General features: G+C 41.1%; 1 protein-coding gene across 1 annotated transcript in view; it reads left to right on the forward strand.

Annotated features, from left to right (window-relative positions):
* MPPED2 (metallophosphoesterase domain containing 2) overlaps positions 1-19,652 on the forward strand; it is a 109,210-nt gene extending 89,558 nt beyond the window's left edge. The window contains exons 5-7 of the mRNA XM_086748788.1: positions 12,228-12,343; positions 15,010-15,123; positions 18,223-19,652. Of these exons, the coding sequence (XP_086604914.1) occupies positions 12,228-12,343; positions 15,010-15,123; positions 18,223-18,341 (349 nt within the window). The 3' untranslated portion in view covers positions 18,342-19,652. The remainder of the gene's footprint in view (positions 1-12,227; positions 12,344-15,009; positions 15,124-18,222) is intronic.
* Positions 19,653-19,974: the final 322 nt, after the last annotated feature.

The raw sequence follows: 19,974 nt of genomic DNA on the forward strand, positions 1-19,974 counted from the left end.
GAACCGCAGGCTTTACAACACGGTTAAAGAATTAAAACCAAACCAGTCCTAGCCTATTGAATTCTCCTCTAAGAGCTAATCTTCCCTTTACTCTCTTGACTGTACAATACAAATCTAATTCGTTTACATTATGAAATAAAATGACCTTTTGTTTTCAAGAGATTTTTTTATTGCCAGAAAATACAGTATGTTAACTCTGTGGTTATTCGGCCTGCCATAAAATACTAATGTAAAGCCATTATTCTAGTGCCACTCTGTTTAAATGTCAGTCTGCCTTTCTGTTATAAACCACTGGTTCATAGACTTGTAACTCATCAGTAAAAAATTTACTTCAGGTGAGAACTTGGAATATTAGCTCACAAATTTCCTTTGGAAGCCTATTTTCTAAAAATAGAAGTGGATATGATCCCAAGGGATGAATATGGAGTTGTGAAGCTATAGCACGGCATCCATAGCACCAGAAACATCTGACCGTGCCAGCACGTTACGTGCAGACTGGGGCTGGTGCTTTGTGGTTCCAGGAGGAGCAGTTTGGTCAGCTGGCTATGCAGAGGTTTGGGAACTACAGTGCGATCCAACTAGGAGGCAACTCAGGCTTTTCATAAAACCTGGAGTTTTGACAGGTGTTTGACAAGAAAGACATCTTCCCTACCTCTTTTTTTTACTACTGCTTGCTTGCACTTAATTACGTCCCATTAAGAATCTCTTGAGAGGAATTCGGTGTTGCACATTGCCTTAGAGAGATGTGAGGGTCAAAATCCTCTCTCCATCGAGGTTAGAACTGCAAAGAGCAAGAATAGCATTTTGTTGATCAGGTGGAGTCACTGGTACTGAGGTAAAAATTCTACTACATTGGTTTCTAATCAAAGTTTTTGTGTTAGATTTTTTTCACGAGAAGAGGCAGATTAACTCTCATTCAGGCTGTGGTAATCTGCATCTCCCAGAAACCTCTTTGAAGGGACAACGTGAGTGTGGGTGAGCCTAAAATTAAATGTTGTGTAAATTGACCTGCCAGTAATCTGAGCTCCTTGTGTAATGATCTTGAAGCCAACAAAAGCAAGTGACCCGTGCTTAAACAGATCCTTTTCAGTTAAAATAATGCTCCTTTTACCTCTGTGGTGCCAAATGCTCTCCGCAGTCTTTTAAGCAGCTTCTGCTTCTTTCATGACCCTCAGGTTTTTGTTCCTCAGGTCTCCTGTCATTTTTTTCCTTTGTGTTCATCTGTTGATCATGTAACTGTATTACTTTAATTGATTTGCTAAATTGGCTCATATAGAAGACAGCTTCTCCAGATAATAACCTGAAAGCGTTAGCTTATATTACTGGGGTGATGCTTGAGTATTACAGCAGTTGGAGTTTTCCTTGGTTTGGGAGTGCGTTGCGCTGTTTCTTCAAGTTATTTGTTGGACTCCTTGTCACAGGCAGAGCAACAGGAGATAAATGTATTTTTATTTTTTATATATATATATACACACACACACACATTGTACGCATGTAATATTGGGTGTAGGATTTTTGTACGTGTGAACTTTGTTTGCATACAAGTCTCCCGAGGTTTCCTGAGCTGAGAAGGAGGTGTGATATGCATTTGGAGATCCATAATCACCTCTTTCCCCATATGACTCTTTCTATTTTTATTTTTAGTTTCTTGGTTGACAGAATTTGTCAAATGAAGTAGCAGTGTTTTTGGATGAAGGCTGGAGAGGAGTTGTTGACTTTCCTTTCCTGCGGACTTCAAAGTAGGATCACAGTTTTCAGTGGAGGTGAAATTCTAAGTAGGCCAGATGTTAAATTTCTTCACAAAGCCAAGGCTGTAATAAATTAAGAAAAGTAAGCAAATCTGCCTATCTTTTTAGGACATTTCCAAAAACTCGTAATCAAGTAGTAAACCAATGTTACTGCTTGAAGTCAAGCCATGATATTTTATACTGTACCTAAATGCCAAATAAACATGTATTGTGATATTGGAAACCCTTTATTTTGGCTGTTTTCATCTGGTTAGCTGAGGGTAAGCAGCTTGACATCCAGCTTTAAGAATAAGCTGAAAGGGAAGGTAGCACAGACTTCAAACAAACGAGAAATGCTGGGAGCATCCTGTGGCCTAATTATAACTAACTGTTTCATTTTTTTTTTTTTCTGTAAATTTTCAGAAGATTGTGTTACGAGTTCCTGCAGTTAAATATTGTGGGTATGTGTGGATGGAAGACTGATACATGGGAACCTTGTTTGATTATCCTGCCAGGCATTCTGGAAAGTTTCAGTTTCTTCTTGAAGAATACCAAGCAGCATTTTGAGCAAAATATAAATAAAAATAGTGATGGTATTTATAGATAAACAGCACCATCTGGCAATAAAGCGATCTCAGTGTCCGATTTTAAATCATTGGAGTAGATAAGGGTAATTGAGTTATTGTTAAAAGACTAATAGTGAAAATCATAGAAGGCGGCATTCTGTGTCTGCCATCTGATTCACTTTAAGCAAGTTCCTTGGGCGTATATTCTGGCAAATTTATTCTTGGTGTGGTCAGTCTTGTTCTACGTAGTACCTCTATAAACAGTGCTCTATCTAGACTGTTCTAAGCCTAAGTTAAATATTGTTTGTAAGGTACTTGAAAAGAGTTTTTTAAAGCCTTCGAGTTCCTGTGATTGTGATGCAGGTTTGTGCTTAGCAGGGGGTTTTTGTTGTGTTTTACTTTTCAGAAATAACAAACTGGTTTGTGAACTCTGGAAGTTAGATCAGGAAAAGCAAGGGCAACCCAGACACCTGGAGCATAAGGGCATGAAGACCAAAATCTTTATTCTTGATTCTGTGTGGTAGAGCATGGAAGTGTGTTACATGGAAGGCTCTAAAGAATGTAAAAACGAGAGCTAAATTTGGCTCTGATGGAAGCCCGCTGATTGAGAGACTTTCTGACTCGCAGGCCTTTTGGGGCGTGTACTAACCAGGGTTTTACTGTGAGAGATTGAGTACTGTGCTGGTGGTAGGGTTCATTCCTGAGGTGGCTCAAAGCATAGATGTGATATCTAGTAGATATTCCTGTAAGAGTGAAATGGCAAGTCTCTTTTTGTTTTCAGAGGATTATTTTAAGAGAACAACAGGCTGAGAGGACTTTCTTTCAGATAGCCCAGCTCTTGCTTTTTCCCCACATCATCTGTGGCTGGGTTTTGCTCGGTGGCTCTTAGGGAGTCCCCAGCCGAAACTAACATACTGGGGGGAGACTCACCGTTCATCTTGGTGTCACTAAGTTAATTAAGAGCAGTACGGGGTGCAGATGTAAAGTTACGTAAAGATGCTGAAGCATACATAAACACACGTATCTGGAATTCCTCCGGTTTGTGGGTTCAGCGTTTGTTAATGAATAAGCAATCATCTGACCAGCATAGCCTTTTGGAGGAGCTACAGAGACTCTAGCAGTGCTGAATAATTCTGTTTTAAGTAACATTCAAAACCATGCAGTCTCTAGAGGCTGTTTCTCAGGAGCAAGAACCGAATTCACCAGCAGGACAGGCAGGCATAACTTCTTTCAGGTGTTTTATTTGTTTTACTGACTTATATCTGGCAACGTTTGTTTCACAATTCACTGAAATGTAGCTTGCTTGGTTTAAAGGCAGCTGTCTTTCAGTTAATATTTTCCAAATGCTGCTTTTATAAATACATAAAATATTAAACAGAAGCTACTGGATGTAATTATACCTGTACAGATTTTGCTTTTTTGCATGTTAAACACAGAAGCTACACTGGTGGATCGAAAATATGCACAAATAAGTGGGCATTGGTGAAGAGGTCTTTGCTTCCCTTTTGCTCTGCTGTCGTAGTTCAGCCCTGATCAGGACCAGACTACGCAGTCTCTCTCTCACTCCCCCCACCTTCCGAGAGAACAGGGAGAGAAAATATAAGGAAAACTGGCTCGAGGTTTGAGATAAGGACAGGGAGAAATCCTTAAAGTTACCATCACGGGCAAAACAGACTCGACTTGGGGAAAACTATTCATTTATTACTACAAACAGCAGGAGAATGAGACAGGGAACAAGATAACCTCCATCCACCCCTCCCTCTTCCCAGGCTTAACATTATCTCTACTACCTTCCCCTCTCTGAGCGGCACAGGGGGAAAGAGGGAATGGGGGTCGCGGTCAGTTCATCACATGTTGTTTCACGCTGCTGCTTCATGGTCGGGGAAAGAACTCCTCACATTCCTCCTCTGCTCCATTGTGGGGTCCCTCCCACAGGCCGCAGTCCTTCGTGGAACTGCTCCGGCGTGGGTCATCTCTTCCACGGGTGCAGTCCCTCCAGAACAGCTGTCCCAGCGGGCCCTCCACGGGCCACAGCCTCCTTCAGGCATCCACCTCCCCCGGTACGGGGTCCTTCACAGGCTCCAAGTGGATCTCTGCCCCTCCGTGGACCTCCATGGGCTGCAGGGGGACAACCTGCTCCACCATGGTCGTTACCACAGGCTGCAGGGGAATCTTGGCCAGGAGCCGCATTACTCCTCCCCCTCACTTCTGAACTGACCTTGGTGTCTGCAGCCATTCCTCACAACAGGCTGGTAGATGTCTCTCAGGATCTTTTTTACATCTTATTCACTTCTCATCTCCTTTCCACTTCTTACAGCCAGGCTGGACCGAGTCAGGCCCAGTCGGCTGCCTGGCGAGAGGCCAGGGGGTGAGGCTTGCAAGGCCCATGAGGCCTGCGCCTCCCCCTCTGCGCCTCTGCCCCTGCTCAGCTTCTTCACATCTCCTCTCCTCTCTTCCTTTTTTTTTTTTCCTGTTTTCCCCTTCTTAAATACGTTATCGCAGAGGCGTTATCACGGAACATTCTGCTACCAATCAACTTGGCTTTGGCCAGCAGCAGGTCCACCCTAGGCCCGGCCGAGTCCACTGAACAAAGGGGAGCGACTTCTAGCAGTTTCCTACAGAAGCTACCACCTTAGGCTCCCCTCACTAACAAAACCACGACATCTGCTTTAATTTGTGTTGTCATTGGAGAAACAGGGCTACTAGTACAACCCTCTTCCAGATCTACCTGGGATGGAAGCTTTGTCAGTTCACGTTTCCTGCATGGATAATATGAGGCATGTAGAAAATTAATTTAAGATGTAATACAAGTAGCATATTATGATCACGTTTACTGGAAGAAACCAGTCATCCAAGCATCACTCTATAACACGCACAGTTGAGCAAAATTGAATTAAAATTTCAGCCAGCTGCTTTGTTTCCTTTTCTTTTCTCTTCCTCCGCGGTCTGTCCCTCAAAATGGACCTTTGATTTATGTTGTGGCGAGCTTTGGAGAGCTTCTTCTTCTAGATAGATGTTCTATGATTCTCTGTGTTTCTACAAAGACCACAAAATTCTTCCATAACAAGGTGAGGAGTTCTAGCCGTTTTCAATCCTGCAGCATCCTTTGACACCTGAAGGGTGCATGTACCCTGTGCAGAGGTGCCATATGGGAATGAAAGGGAGAACATGCCCGCTCTGGAACGAGCAGCAGTTCTGCAAATCAGTCCAACATGGTGCTTCGTAGGCCTGAGCTGCCACCACAGTGCTCACATCACCATGCGGGGAAACATCACCCATACAGCCGTTACTGTGTGGACCTGGCTGAGGCTGGTGCTGGCTTACACCAGGTCTGCCCTTAAAGCCATCCTCGGCCATGAGCAGCACAGAAATGAGCAAGGTCTAATGCTTGCTTCTATTAGTAGGCCTTTGTAATTCTGTTCTTTTTAAAAGTAGAATGAAATTAGCCCTTGAGTCAAGTTTGAATTATTTTCATATTTTTGGGATATTAAAATATCTCCCAGATCTCATTAAGTAAAGCCCTAAATAAAATAATTGCAATACAGTTAGGGATTGGAAAACCTCAGGAGATTTGGAGGAAAATTCCTCTTTGATGAGCAGTGCAGCCACTTAAGCAAAGGTTGTCTGAGTCATAAACTTTAAAAATTCGTCTGTATCCACTGGTTTCCTGGTGTCATCCCCTCCTCTGCTTCGTTGTATGCTCTTTCCCCATCCTCAGGAGCCTGTGCTCTGCGTCCTGCTGCGATCCTCCATGACGTTGCTGGCATTTTAGCCTCCTGCATATCTGCTCCTTTGGCCTTATGATTCTTAAACCCTGATATGTTTTTATGTGTTTCTTTACACAACTTCCTTCTGGGTATTTTTTGTGTTTTGTTTTGTTTTTTAGAATGTGTCTTCCCCACAGAAGATGAGTTGTGGTGTTGAACACTCTCTGTGCTGCTCTCGTATTGTTAACACAAAACATGTGAACTGAGCAGATGTTGTATGTTCCTCCTCCAAAATGCATCACTAACCATGCAAGACAGGATAGAAGATGCCGGTGGTTGGTATGGGCCATCAGAGAAACCAGATGCTGAAAAGTATCCACAGACGTAGTAGGCTTTAGATTTGGGGACCAGGGTTCGGTTACCTGTCCAGAAAAGTTGGGGCAGCCTGGAAGCAGCAAGGCAGAGATGCATGGAGAGGGAAGAACTGTGAGATGCACAAGGGAATTCTTTTCAGGTACCATTTTCCAGCCAGATAGATGGCTAAAGCTGCATGTATTTCTTTATCTGTCCCTGTTTTAGGTCATAATTTGGTCCAGATCAGCACATCCATGGCACGTGCTGAACGGCAGCAGTTGAGGTACTAGCTTTTTTTTTTCATACCTCTCAGAGATCCAAGCGTGGGTCTCTATCTGACAGGAGCCTAAGCTAAAACCTCCATTGACCTGTTTGCACAATCCGAGGTAGGAATTGAGAACAGCTTGGTGCAAGGAGTATACCAGGTCACACTAGCCTGTGGTGATGAGGGGGTTGCTGCAATTTCTCATTGTGAAGGATTGCTTTGTAGAGAAAAGGCACGGTGTGGACTCTTTCCCTCCAAATATGGTGGGTGGGGATTGTGTTTCCTCAAATGTTTTGTCGTTTAGACACCCAGCAAGTGTTTAGAGGTTGTTGTATATAAGTTCGAAGAGAGGGATAAAACGTAAAGAAAAAAAAAAAAGAGAGATTTACCAGCAGCTGTTGAGGCTTCAGGTTTTTGTAGCATTGTAAAAATAGCAGAACTGTTTTAAAGACTTGCTGGGGTCTGTGCAGGTCAGTAGTAAGGAGACACATACAGTAACACAGTCACAGTACCAGTAACCCACTTTTGTGAGAGCTTCAACTGTTTAAAGATGCAGGGTAAGCAAAATCCCAAGGAACCAGACCCTGTGATGCTGCTTTTGGTTGCGTATTATTGTCCTGACTTTCTAAGTGGGACACTGAGGCACAGCAGGTAAATGCCAGTGGGAATGAAATACAGCTGGAGCCACCAGACCTTTTACTGGTATCACAGCACTAAATATAATGAGCACGTTTCGGAAATCATTTAGCCTATGAGATTTCCTGGTTGTTGTTACATGATGAAAAAGCATTTGAATATTCTCTGTAAGAAGGAGCTTAACCTAAAAAATGCTTTTGTAGCGCAGAAGGCAAGTTTCAGAGCATTTATAGAAGCTCTTATCTTGTAAAATGTGCTTCCTTCATACATTGTGCCCTTGCCCTGCTCAGCCTTTTGTTTCCATGATTACACGCGCTCTCCTCCTTCCCCTTCTCCCTGCCCCGCGCTCCCGTCCCTTGTTGTGTATTCCCACGGGGCACGCTCTCTCCATTCACTGCAGGGAGAGGGGCACGTGTGTGCTGCTCTGCCCTGGCAAACATTTGTGCACAGCGTTCAGGGCAGAGGGAGTGGGATTGAAAGGCTTTTATTTCTGTGCACAAAGGCCGGAGTTTGTTCTCTGCTCATCCGCTGCACTGCCGCAGCTTTGGTCTGGGACGGTAACGGATGCTCTGGGGATGTGTTTGTAGGCTAGCCCTGCAGCTGGGCGAGTCTAGGAGCGCGTATCGGTGTCCCCTTCTGCCGTTTTTGTTCTGCTGATGGAGCTGTCTCTCCCGTGAGCGAGGTCTGTGTGTTCAGTGTGAATGCTGACAAAAGTAAGGAGCGTATCATTCTTGTTATTGGTTCTGTAGAAGTGCTTCCTGCTGCGATGCCTTTTAGACACCCCCGTGGCTGCTGTCCTGTGGAAGGAAACAGATTGAGGTTTTTTGCCTCCTGTGCACTTTACTCATTGGATTAAGGATAAAATTGAAGCTTTCCTAAAAGACTGAATAGCCTTAAAAATGAATGAATACATGGGATTAAAAGCCCATGAGATAATTTCTATTTTCTAATCCGGTTTAAAAGTAACTATTGAAATAAATGCATTTACTGGTGGAGGTAAAAGGAAAACCTGAATCTAGAAGGTCTCATTGTGCATTTACCTTTTGAGTTGTTGAACTCTGAGGATCAGGTAATTAAATTCATGAGTCAGAGACGAGATGAAAGCAGGTAGTAGGTGGATACCATCCTTAAAAATGTTAAAGTTCCAGAAAGACTTGAAATTCCTGTATCACCTGGATGAACTTGGCCTTGTGTCTCCTCTTTTCCTGTGTGACAGCAGTGCTTCTGAGGTGTGCGCACCGAGCAGCCGTTGTGATTTCATAAAATAATGCTCCATCACTGTGCGCTTGATTTTTTGTGGGTTTTTTTTTTTTTTTAATGCAGTAGTAAAATAGTAAGACCGTACGAAGTTACTTGGGAGAAAGGAAATCCAATCACCTGCTGAAGAGGCAGCTCTGCCTTTAAATGCAGATGGATTTGTGCGTCTTGTCAGGGGGCTGTCCCAACGCATCTGCAAAGGGAGGGTGAGTCTTGTCGCAAAGCTTAAGATCCCCTCCTCCTTGGTGTCCTGTCAAGTGATGGCTGCGTCTCCTGCGGCACAAGGTGTGAAGGTAATACACAGCCTACTGCATAGCCATTCTTTTAATTGCAGAAAATGCAGCTTCCAGAATGCCAGGTGGAGGGGGATCTGTGGGGATTCCTGTGTAGAAATGAAGAACTGAAGAGAATGACAGTGGGCCAGGTGTCTGCCTCGCATGAGGCTGTTCCCTGTGTCACATCTGGTGCCAGCGTAACTGCTACGCCTGAATGATAAGGAAGCGTCGCAGTCAGGGGAGGGTTGAGCTGTCAGGTGAGCTGGGGATCGAGAATTATCATGATGGTTTGATGGCATGTGAAGGATGCTGTGAAGTACAGCGTGGTTCTGACGAGCGAAGGCTCAATTAGGTTCTCCTGGACGCAGGCTGACACACTGGGCAAGCAGGACCCGCGTCACGCCGTGCATCGGGTATGAGGAAGTGTTCTGGTCCGTCAAACGTAAAATGACAAAATCGTTTGTAATCTCTCATTACTAATCCCTGTGGTTTTTACGTCTACGCCTCCCTTGTGGCATTATTCAACAGCTGATGGCTTTCTTTTCTTGCCAGCTACTTGGAAGTGAAGTGCACTATTCATGTGTTTAGGGGGTAATGGAAATCTTTTACTTAGGACTTCACAGGAAATAAAAACAGGTCAGATCTTACATATGGTTACTAATGACTAAGCAGCCTTTACTAATTATTTGCACCTGATTGCAACTTAACCACAGGTGGGTGCAGCCAAAGTTCATTGTAGATGTTTCTTCCTAGATATGAGATGATTTCTGCCAGTAAGTAAGCAGGTCGAGAAGATGTTGCAGAAGGCACGTAACTACATGCACATTTTTTTTCCCTCTGAATTATTGAGAAGTTTAGAGTGACTCTGTCTTACATTAACTCTTTTCCCTCAGCGGTGGTGTTCTGAAAGCGTCCTCTTTCCTCTTGGCTTTCAGGCGAGGCCTGAGCCGCCTCTGAGGCACGGGGGCCGGTGCCTTTCCGTTTGCCTGGTCAGGGTGCAGTGGTCTCAATGAATGTGCCGTGCAGGTTCGTGTTTTAAATGTCTGAAACCTAAATCTGTCATCCACGTGTTCTTCCAGTCGTGCCCCTGCTTCTCCCCAATTTATTTCTTTCCTATGAAAATATTTAATATATTAAAGAAGTACTTCTTTTGTGCACATGCTGCATAATGGGGAAGGTTTCTCCAGTTTCCTTACACATGGATTCCCATGCGGTGCCTGTTAGTCACAGCTAATTACAGAGGCTGGCAAATGAAGAATATGTTGGAGCTCAGGCTCCCCTCCTCCTCCTCCCCCAGTGCTTCAGAAGAAAATAAAATAAAAAACCTGCAGACAAATCCAGGTTTTTCTGTGGCTGTAGTCTCCGAAGAGCTCCAGAGAGCTCACAGATGTGGTTTCACGTTTCAGGTTTAAGTATGGTATAATAACTACAGTATTACCTGCAGGAGGAAGGCAAGTGGGGAAAGAATCATTAATTGACAGTGAAAAGTTCAACTGATGCGCTGTGTGTTTGATTTTTTTTTTTTTTTTTAAAGCAGCTAAATGTTTAGCCAAACTATATTTTCACTTTTAAATGCAGCCCTGAAGGTTAGGATAATCTTGATAGGTTACAACCTAGGAACATTATAGGAAAGGAAGTTTAGATATGTGTTTCAGAGAGGTTAATCATGGAAAAGCAAAAATTATTTAGCTAAACCTGAGACACCTGCTTCAGATTTCATTCAGTTGCCTGCAAACCAACTGTGAGGTACGCTGACCTTACTTTACAACGTGGGAACTTTTTTAAGTGTTTCCGTGAGCGCAGAGTAAGCCAGCAGTGAAAGGTGAAGTTCCATTGTTAGGCACGTGAGGAACCCGTAGCTTACATAAAATATTTAACTAACATCTGATTTTCTTGTCTTTTGTTAGTGTTCATCCAGCATCCAGGAAGTCTGCTGGGTTGAACGAGTTCCTGTGTGTGTACTATAAGTATTGGTTCAGTAAGACTGGATAGGCTATGTCTATTATTTGTCACTAAGACACCGGTGACCTTCCTGCTCCGATATTAGCAGCGCCTGCTGTTTTCCCATGCTGCTGATTGTCAGGAGTTCAGAGCATACGTATAACTGGGAGTACTCTTCACTGGTCAGATTGTTGTCTCTGGAAAACAAAATACTTCAGTTAAAAACATAAAAATTCAAGATGTAGTCTGAACAGGAAATTTCCACTTAAATGCATATTTGAGGCTGAAAAAATGCATAATTTAGAGGGTGCGGGAGGCAGGTTATGTAATGAATGATGTAGGACTGTTAATGATCTCTCTCTTTTTGACAGGTATGCTTTTCCTTAAGGTTGATCTGGGATTAGGTTTTTTCCCCTCTATTTTTAATTTTTATTTCCAGAACTGCAATACACAAAAGACTGCAGGAGTGGCTTGAACTCTCAGAAAGGTGTCCCCAAATGATATGGGCTAGGGCAGGAATAGCCTGCCTAGAAAATGAAGCGACCCAGTCTAAATCTGTTGCTTAAGCTCTAGGAAACACACACATGGATGAAAACTCTTAAAATTATTGTGGTTCTAACAGCTGTATAAAAAGTTGTTAGTAACAGGTATAAATTTTCAATTGCTCTGTGGACCTACCTGATAAGGACTGGCTTTTTTTATACCTGCATCAAAATTATTCCATTTGCCTGTTCCACGTGGAAAAAGTACTCCCAGAAGGTCCACTTTGCATCACTACGTGCTTGGGTTGATGGATAAACCCGTGTTTCAGAACAACACTATGCTGCGGTTGAGGGGGCTGAGGATCTCAGTTTTCCTTAAGAAATACTAAATTAGTTTTAAATGATAAGATCTCTTTAAAAAGTCATTGTGAGGCTAAACATTGTGTGATCGAGACCTCTGGGAGGCTCAGGAGTTCGAAGCCGAGTTACATGGCAATGTTCTGATATTAAATGTGCAGGAAGGAGCAAGCCTGAGCTTAGTGAAAGACCATAGTACAGATGGTGCTTATAACTGCAGCGTCATACAGCTTTCACGTTGAAAGGCTACCCACCAGCTGCCTTGTGTTCTGAGAAATTGTCTCTTGCCTCAAAAAAAATTGAGGATTTTGTTTGGTTTGGTAGGTAACATCAGGTAGGAGTTCTTCAGTTTGAACATCTCCAAACTTTGAAAAAAATCTGTGTTATTTTAACTTTTTCCCTTTCTCTCTGGTGGGTAAACATCCCCAGGGGCGAATACTCTTGAAGTACAAAAAGAGCATAGGATATTAATCTGAATTCAAACACATAAATTAGTGTGTGTATGTATCTGAACCAGTTTGTTTTAGAGGTGTCCCCTTCAAAAGGGCTGTCTGCAAGTAATCTGTGAAGCATGGAAACTATTTTAATTCAGAAAAAAATTGGAGAAGGGAAGAGATTTTTATTTTACACTGATGCAGTTCATCTTATTTTCCCCCAAAGGACACCGTGGTTTAATGGATGGGGCTTTAACCTACCCAGAGGTCAGTCTTTGCTAGACAAGTGGAACCTTATTCCTGAGGGAATCGATATACTAATGACACATGGACCTCCCCTTGGTAAGTGAAACAAAAGCTGTGTGTGATTTTTTTTTTTTTTTTTTTTTTAATGAGAGTTTTACTTTCGAAATAAGCAAAATTTACAGTGGTATAAGCTGTACTGTAATTGCACTCTAACTCGAAACTATTACTAAAGCCTTTTTGGAAGAAGTGTAAGGTGACGATTAGGCTTAGCAGATGTGCTGAGCTTCCTTGTGTTTTTTAATAAAAATTACATTTTTTGTTTAACTCAAGATCAAATGTCTGAATCCATACCCATTAGAGTTTGGCATTTTATTTATGAATGGTATTCCTCTGATAAACAGTTTCCAATCCCATATGATTTTTTTTCAGAGATTAACTGAGACTCTTAAAACATTTTTCCACTACATGATATGTTTCCTTAAGGTTTTAGAGTATGTGGTCACATACTCTCCTTGACAATTTCCTTGGAAACTTAGAATATGTACAGTATTTTTAAAGATTGGCTTGTAGCAAATTTGTGAAGGAATAAAATTATATTCTCGGATAATTATTCCTTACTCAAACTAATGACAGGTGAGCACAAGTATATGAATGCATAATTTGTTTTTTCATTAATCCGTTTAAGTTTTTAATTTAGTTTTGCTTGCTTTGTGAATGTGAGTAATTCATTGCTCCCCATTTTAATTCCAAGTTCTAAGCTAAGTTGTAATGGTCCGAAAAAGACGCTAAGATGATCATTCAGCAGAGGCAGAAGTATTTGGTTTTGACATATCTAAAGTAATTAAAGCCCACACTAAAACCATTTGAAAATCCCTACTAATTTTTCCCTAACCTTTTACCCCACAAGACAGTATCACATATTATTTACTGGTTTTCTTTAAGACACGTGGCAAGCAGTCTAGGACCATGTTTTAGATATTTCGGTTGGTTTTACAACAACTGAACACCTGCCTTTTATAAATATCGTTTATCAGGATAAGAAAGTGTGTCAGTCTCTTCATTACCGTTGTTAGTACACTGTGGTTATGTCAGGATTTTGGTACGCTCTTGAAATGGAAAGGGGTCTGATCATCACATGAAGTCACTGACTTTTGAGATGGTAGTGAATATTAAAAAAAAAAAGATCAGAATTGCAAGGTGCTGTTAAAAAACAACATTGAAGTGCTACCAGGCTGGCTCGGTGCTCTCATAGAGCTGCTCAGTGACCATGGAGTCAGGAATTAATGCATGCTTATGTGTTGTATCACAATTAAGTTAAGAGTCAGCAATCTTAAGCAGAGCTAAGGAGGAAAAAAAAAGTAGAGAACGTCTTTGACCAGTGGTGTACTTACCACTCCTTTTATATGCCGGTTATTCTTGTAATACTACTTGGAGAATGCTATAAGATGATCTGCAAATTCCCTTTGATCTTACTAGAGCTACCAGCGTGCTGTGTTGATAAAGCAGTGATCCACTATCCACTGACAGTGAACTGCACCGGATATTGGAAAACAGCGCCTTGAATAGCACTCTTTAAAAAAACCTGTTCGTTTTCCCAAAGAAACAAAAAACCCCACAAACATGTTTATAATGTTTCGTGGGTGCTGGTTTAAATGGGTTGCTAATCTGTCTGCCCTGAATTGGGTTCATACAGAAATACTGTGATGCTGCAGACACTAATGAGTGCTTTAATTGAATAAGCGTACTGAAATTTTGGGTTTGATGGAGATAATGAAGTTCATTTTCAAAAGGTTGGCATCGTATTTTAACTACAGACACAGATTAGTTGTTAGTACCATGCCAAAAAGGAAAGACTCTAGGTCTCAGCCTGTATGATAATATTGACAAAATGCTACTTTTAAAACTACCTAAATGTCGAGGGAGGTAGAGCTGTAGCTGGACTCTTCGTTGTCTCCAAAATTCCGTCAAGTTCATGTCACAATGTGTTTTTTACTACCTGGGATAAACTTGGTACAGGGTGTAGTTACTTTAGAGCCAGTAGAACAGTGCTGGAGTTGGATGTGGCTCCTGATTTCCCTTTTACTCCTCCTCATTCATCTTGCCATGCTGATCCTTGTCAGTGCTCATCCAGGCAGCAGACTTCTCTAATAACTGATGTCAAGTTTTGTGTATTTTTCCATATTATGTGTAGGACTGAGTGGCAACGTGGTCAGTTAGCACTAGCTTGTTGGAAGCTATTTTGCTACGTTGCTTCTTGGTGGTGACCAGGGACTCAGAAGTAACCTGGCATTTGCAGACCGTGGTCCTCTGGAAGTTGTGGGAGACTATATTTTAAATCTTTGGGATGGCAGAGGTATCAGGTCGTGGATCGGCAGGTCTGCCTGCGGTATTTCATTTCTGGAGTAAGCACTGAGCTGGCTTGGCAGGCTGACTGCTGTAAGAGCCAGGGGAAGGGGAAGAAAAATCTGCAGCGGTGCTGGGAATGAATGTCCCAGGGTTTCAAGGTGGAAGATGAGTTTAAACCTATAGTTTAAAAAACCAAGTCACATCCAGAAAAATATTAATGCAGATGGAGGGAGGAAATCTTAAGGAAGACAGAGTGACAGTGAAACATTTCTTAAAAGCCATTGTGTGCTTTAATGGAGAGGTTACGACTAGAGATAATGTAATAAACCTTCTGTGAATTATGACTTCCTGAAAGACTACGTGAAACCTTACCTGAATAGCAAAAATTAATAGCATTGATTGCGTTTTGCCTTCAGGTTTTCGAGACTGGGTTCCAAAGGAGCTGCAGAGAGTGGGTTGTGTGGAACTGTTGAACACGGTGCAGAGGCGAGTAAGGCCCAAACTCCACGTCTTTGGTGGGATTCACGAAGGTAAGGAGCAGTGCTAATCCCCTCTTCGATCTCAGGCTGGTTTCGGAGAAGCGTGTTCCGATGGTGTATTGCACAGGATGGATAACGGCATATTGGGCTAAAGTAGGTAGGGAACTGAGGGGAGCGATTGCATGCGCAGAACTTTGTAAATTTATGCTAGAATTAAAAAAGACTGTTTCAGGAACATGTGCTACATTTAGCCACCTACATCTTTCACTGTGCAAAGGTTGTTCTATACAGGTTATTTGAAAGCAATTCAAATTTTGACAAACTTGGAGAAACAGATGAGAATCCCCACATTTGCAAGCCAAAATGAAAATTATCCCCATTATTCCAAGCTCAGGAGCCAAGAAAGGTGCTAGAAAAAAAAGAAGGGCGAAGACAACTTACTGTCTCAGCTCAGGTCCCTCAGTGTCTAAGGAAAACTGGAAAGGAGGGCATCTTGAGTCAGACATCAGGAGGAGAGATTGCCAGGACTCACTTTGCATACGTTTCTAAAAGCATCCTGTATTACACTTTGTACTTTGTATGTTACCTTCCAACAGTCTGATACTTTAGAAGAGATATTTCCCCACTGTCAGTCCCAGATCAGGCAGAGTGCGAAGCTTCAGAAACAATAAGCTCAGTTTGTGGTAGTGGAAGAGACTGAGAGATAAAATCCGTTTTGGAGGTACTTAAATATTTAATACAGTTTAGTAGCTTTCATGTGTCTGAAAGACAAACACTAGGAGTTCTGCGTGAGAGAGAGTGTAAGACTGTGTGACCCTAGAACTCAAAATTACACATTAAACTCTCTATATTGTCCCCCCTGGAGATTTCTCCAGTGACTCTAATTAGGTTCTCCACAGGCTGAAAGATTTGGAGGACTTCATAAAAGAAAAATAAGAGGCCAGCTTTCTCAACTATTGTTGTTGGTTTTTCTGAAGCCCTTGTGACTTCATGCAATAAGTTTTATGCCCGGTATCTGTAAATAAAGAGTTTATAATGGAAATATTGACATGACTTTAAGTACAGTGGCATGAATAGCAGTCTTGTAATGCACCCAGGAAGAGATCGGATATTTTGTATAAACAGTAATCTTTGCGGATTAAGAATAAGTGAATACAGCAAGATTTCCAGCTAAAACATGTAAATTGTCTACATGTTTTTTAGGCACATTGGATGATGAAACTTCTAGTTATAGTAGTGTTAGGTAATGGGAGAAGAAGGTACTTTAATGTGTAAGATCATTATTACGAGACAGCACCAAGGAACCTTGTGCAGCACCTTACATTTAAATCTCATAGGAAAGGTGGTAGTACATATTAAATGTGAATGTTCAAATACATTCTTACAAGAATACCAACAAAAAAAAAAGTTAAAATCCTGTGTAGTACTTAGGTGGAAAACGTAAAAACGGCTTGTTTCAGTACAGAAAGAAAGAGCCAAGTGTTAAGAGCATTATCTTACAGTGCAGTTCATCTCGTCCAACTCCAGCTGAGGTGAACATGCGCCACATTCCATTAAATCAGTGGAGGCTATACACACATTTTAGTGATGCAGGTTTTTTTCCTGGTTGATAAGCAAAAACAACTGCAAACAAGGCTTTTCCCACCATGAGATGATCTAAATCAAAATTGCCAGTCTAAATAAATAAAGTAATACAGGCGGACAGTGCAGCAATTCTGAAGTGATTATTTTTTCTGATAGACACTGTGGGTAGCTGTATTTATCTTAGCTTTCAGACAGCAGTGATCTGTACTATATCATAATGGTTTAAAAGAAAAACATTTTTCCCCTGTGGGTTAGCCATGGGAAGTTCTCTTCCTCCATTAAACTGATTTTTGAATTTTTTTTTTTTTTAAAGTAAATTTTGTGCCTGGTTCTTCCTAGATTTTTTTTTTCTAGCTTCTTTGTTAGCTTTTTGTGGTTGTCAGCTGAAAACAAGGGCAAAGCTTTCTCTCACTTTTGCACTGGTGGAACTGGAGCCCCTGTCTCCATATTCTTGAAAGAATCTCTGTAAGAGGAGAGCTTCTGCCTTATCTGTATCTCTATACTTTTATTATCATTCATTTTCTCACATCACATTTGCTGAATGAAGACTCAGGTGTGACTCAGTTGATGGGTCGCTATAGTTGGCTCCACTTGCCCGAAATGACTGGAGTGCCCAATCCTCTGTTGTGTCCTATTCCTGCGCGGCAAGTGGGAGGGAAGATAGAGGCCAGCAGGGACGCAGCATTGCTGCTGGTTCCTCAGACACGAGTGTTGCTGGCCAGATGTTCAGAAGGTCGAGAACAGTCTTCAGCGTTCTGAAACTGATGCTGTAGTCTTACTGGGGAATCACATCCTTGGTGGCTGAAAAATCTGTGATTAATATTCACTTCTCTTTGCTTTTTCTCTTTGGGAACGAGTTACCAAGATTGCTTTGTAATGAAAAGGAGTCATCTATTTAGCCTTCACCTCAATTTTCTGCGTAAGCTAGGGGTCATCCATTGACCTCCAGTGCTCTGCTGTGTTTATCGCAGGAGATTGCTTTCCTTAGTCATGATTTTCACTGGTAGATTTTTTTTATACACACACACAAATATATATACACACATATATATATATATATATAAAAATATATGTATGTATGTATATTTTTAACCAGCTAATGCATTTCTGAGGTTCCACAAGCCAGCGTGAACACCAGCTTGGCAATGCTATGATGAGGAACTGGATGGTAAGGGCTAGTAGCATGGAGAAGGCTTACTGGGTTCAAAGTTACCTCTAAATCTTTTGCTCCTGATTGGTCTTTTTCTTATGACAGACATTACAGGAATGCAAACTGCAGCTCACTGATTAAGTAATTAGAAGAAATACATGGGCGGTTTTGTCTGTTTCTGCTGTATCCAGTTGCAACAGGGGAAAAAGAAGTTTGTACATAAAACCAAAGCATCAGTTCTTATTTCAAATACAGTACATTGTTTTTTTTCAATCAAGCCTTTGTGGCAGCTTTCAAGAGCTTGTATCATTTTGGAGGGATTAGTTTTAATTTTATCCCAGCGCATTGATCCCACAACGAGCTTTCAGCCTATCGTTTGTTTATATCACAGTAAGTGTGACACGTTCTCCCTACAGGTTATGGCATTATGACAGACGGTTACACAACGTACATCAATGCTTCAACGTGTACAGTCAGCTTTCAGCCAACCAACCCTCCAATTATATTTGACCTTCCAACCCCTCAAGGATCATGAAGAACTACTGCACATTTGGAACTGGGGAAGGTCTATAAACTGCCATTTTCTAATTATAAAACTTACATTCTGTTACATGTTTATTTCAAAATTGGAAGGGTGTGAGAATTCGGGGGAACTGTGGGGTTTTTGGTCTTGGGTGGGTTTTTTGGTTTCGTGGGGTTTTTTTTGTAAATTGCTGGTACAAAAGAAACAAGAGGAGAAGTTAGAGGTTGTGCTTTTTGGAAATGCAGCATTCATTTTAAATTGATAAAGCATTGTGAATTTGTAAAATGAATTTTGTTTTTCAATAAATTTGCCATTGTAAATTGTTATAGTGTTCTCAAAAGGACAGCCAAGCTTTCTTTTAATAAGTGAGAGACCTTATTTTAATATTATATTATAAGCTAAAAAATAGGCAGCATTTAAAAACACCCAAATTTGCACAACTTATGTTATTGTCGGGGTTTTTTAAGTGTCTTCTTTTTCCCTAGGTCTAAATGTTAGCTTTTCATCTCCATTTATATAAATTTTTTTTTAGTAACACAAACAATATTTTGGGGTCCATTTACCTCTTAATATGTGTGCATGTACTGAAACTTATTTCTGTTAACAGTAGAATGCAGCAAGAGGAAAATAGACTTCTCAGTTGTTTGTCTCTACCCGCTTTATACGTTAAATACTGTTATAGATAGCCACAGCCTGTATGTGATATCTACCTTTTATTGTTTGTTTTTAAATTATTTTAGCTTTAAAAGACTGGGGGTGAAAGCTGCAAAGAGCAGGTATTTCATGCAGTAAAAAAAAATGTAAATGCGGACTCCTTTTAAATATGAATTTATATATATATGTATTTTTTGTGCATTATAACTAAGCTAGAATTTAATATTGCCAGTATAGCATCTGCAAAATTATGCTGTACAGCACATCTAAATTACGAAGGATGTGACACATTTTCCAAGTGCTCAAGGCCTTGAAGAGCCCGAGTTAAATCTTTGTCGTAGTTCAGGCATGTATAGAGTCAAATGGATACAATCAAGCCTAACTAAAATAAGGCTTAGTTGTCCTTTATATTTAAATATTCTTCTTGTCTTTTTATTTCCTTTTTCTTATTTTGCACTGTGTGTAAATGCAATCTCGCTAGCACAAAATATTGTTGCAGATAGTTATTTCTGTTCTACCACTGTAAATGCTATTGAGCTTTGTTCTGTTTTATGTTACCTTGTTAATGGAATTTAGAAAAGCAGTTGTTTCTTTAAATTTATTGTGATATTATATCTAGCGGCCTTTATATGCAAATAAAATTGCAAGATTTTTAAATAAGTGGTTAAAGGGAATTTTGCATTCTTCTGTGGCATTAACAATTTGGGTGGCAGTGATAAGGGTAAGTAAGAACTTTTCTATTTCTCAATAAATTTTTATTGCTTACCATTCATAGGATGTCAGTTGGGTCAGTGAAGCACTCAGACTTCTCCTTCAGTTTCTCTGCCGTCCGTCTTTCCATCTCTCTTGCTTTGCTTGCAGTGCTGGTTATTTTATCAGTTAAGCCAAAGGGAGAGAAGGCACCAAATATCAGCCCTTTCTTTTGGATTGCATGTAGATGCAGGATCTGTCGTGTGGGTTTGTTTTTGTTTTTTTTTTTCAGCCTGAAATG

This window comes from Chlamydotis macqueenii, chromosome 5 (assembly GCF_036417535.1).
Source record: "Chlamydotis macqueenii isolate bChlMac1 chromosome 5, bChlMac1.mat, whole genome shotgun sequence".
Classification (NCBI taxonomy): domain Eukaryota; kingdom Metazoa; phylum Chordata; class Aves; order Otidiformes; family Otididae; genus Chlamydotis; species Chlamydotis macqueenii.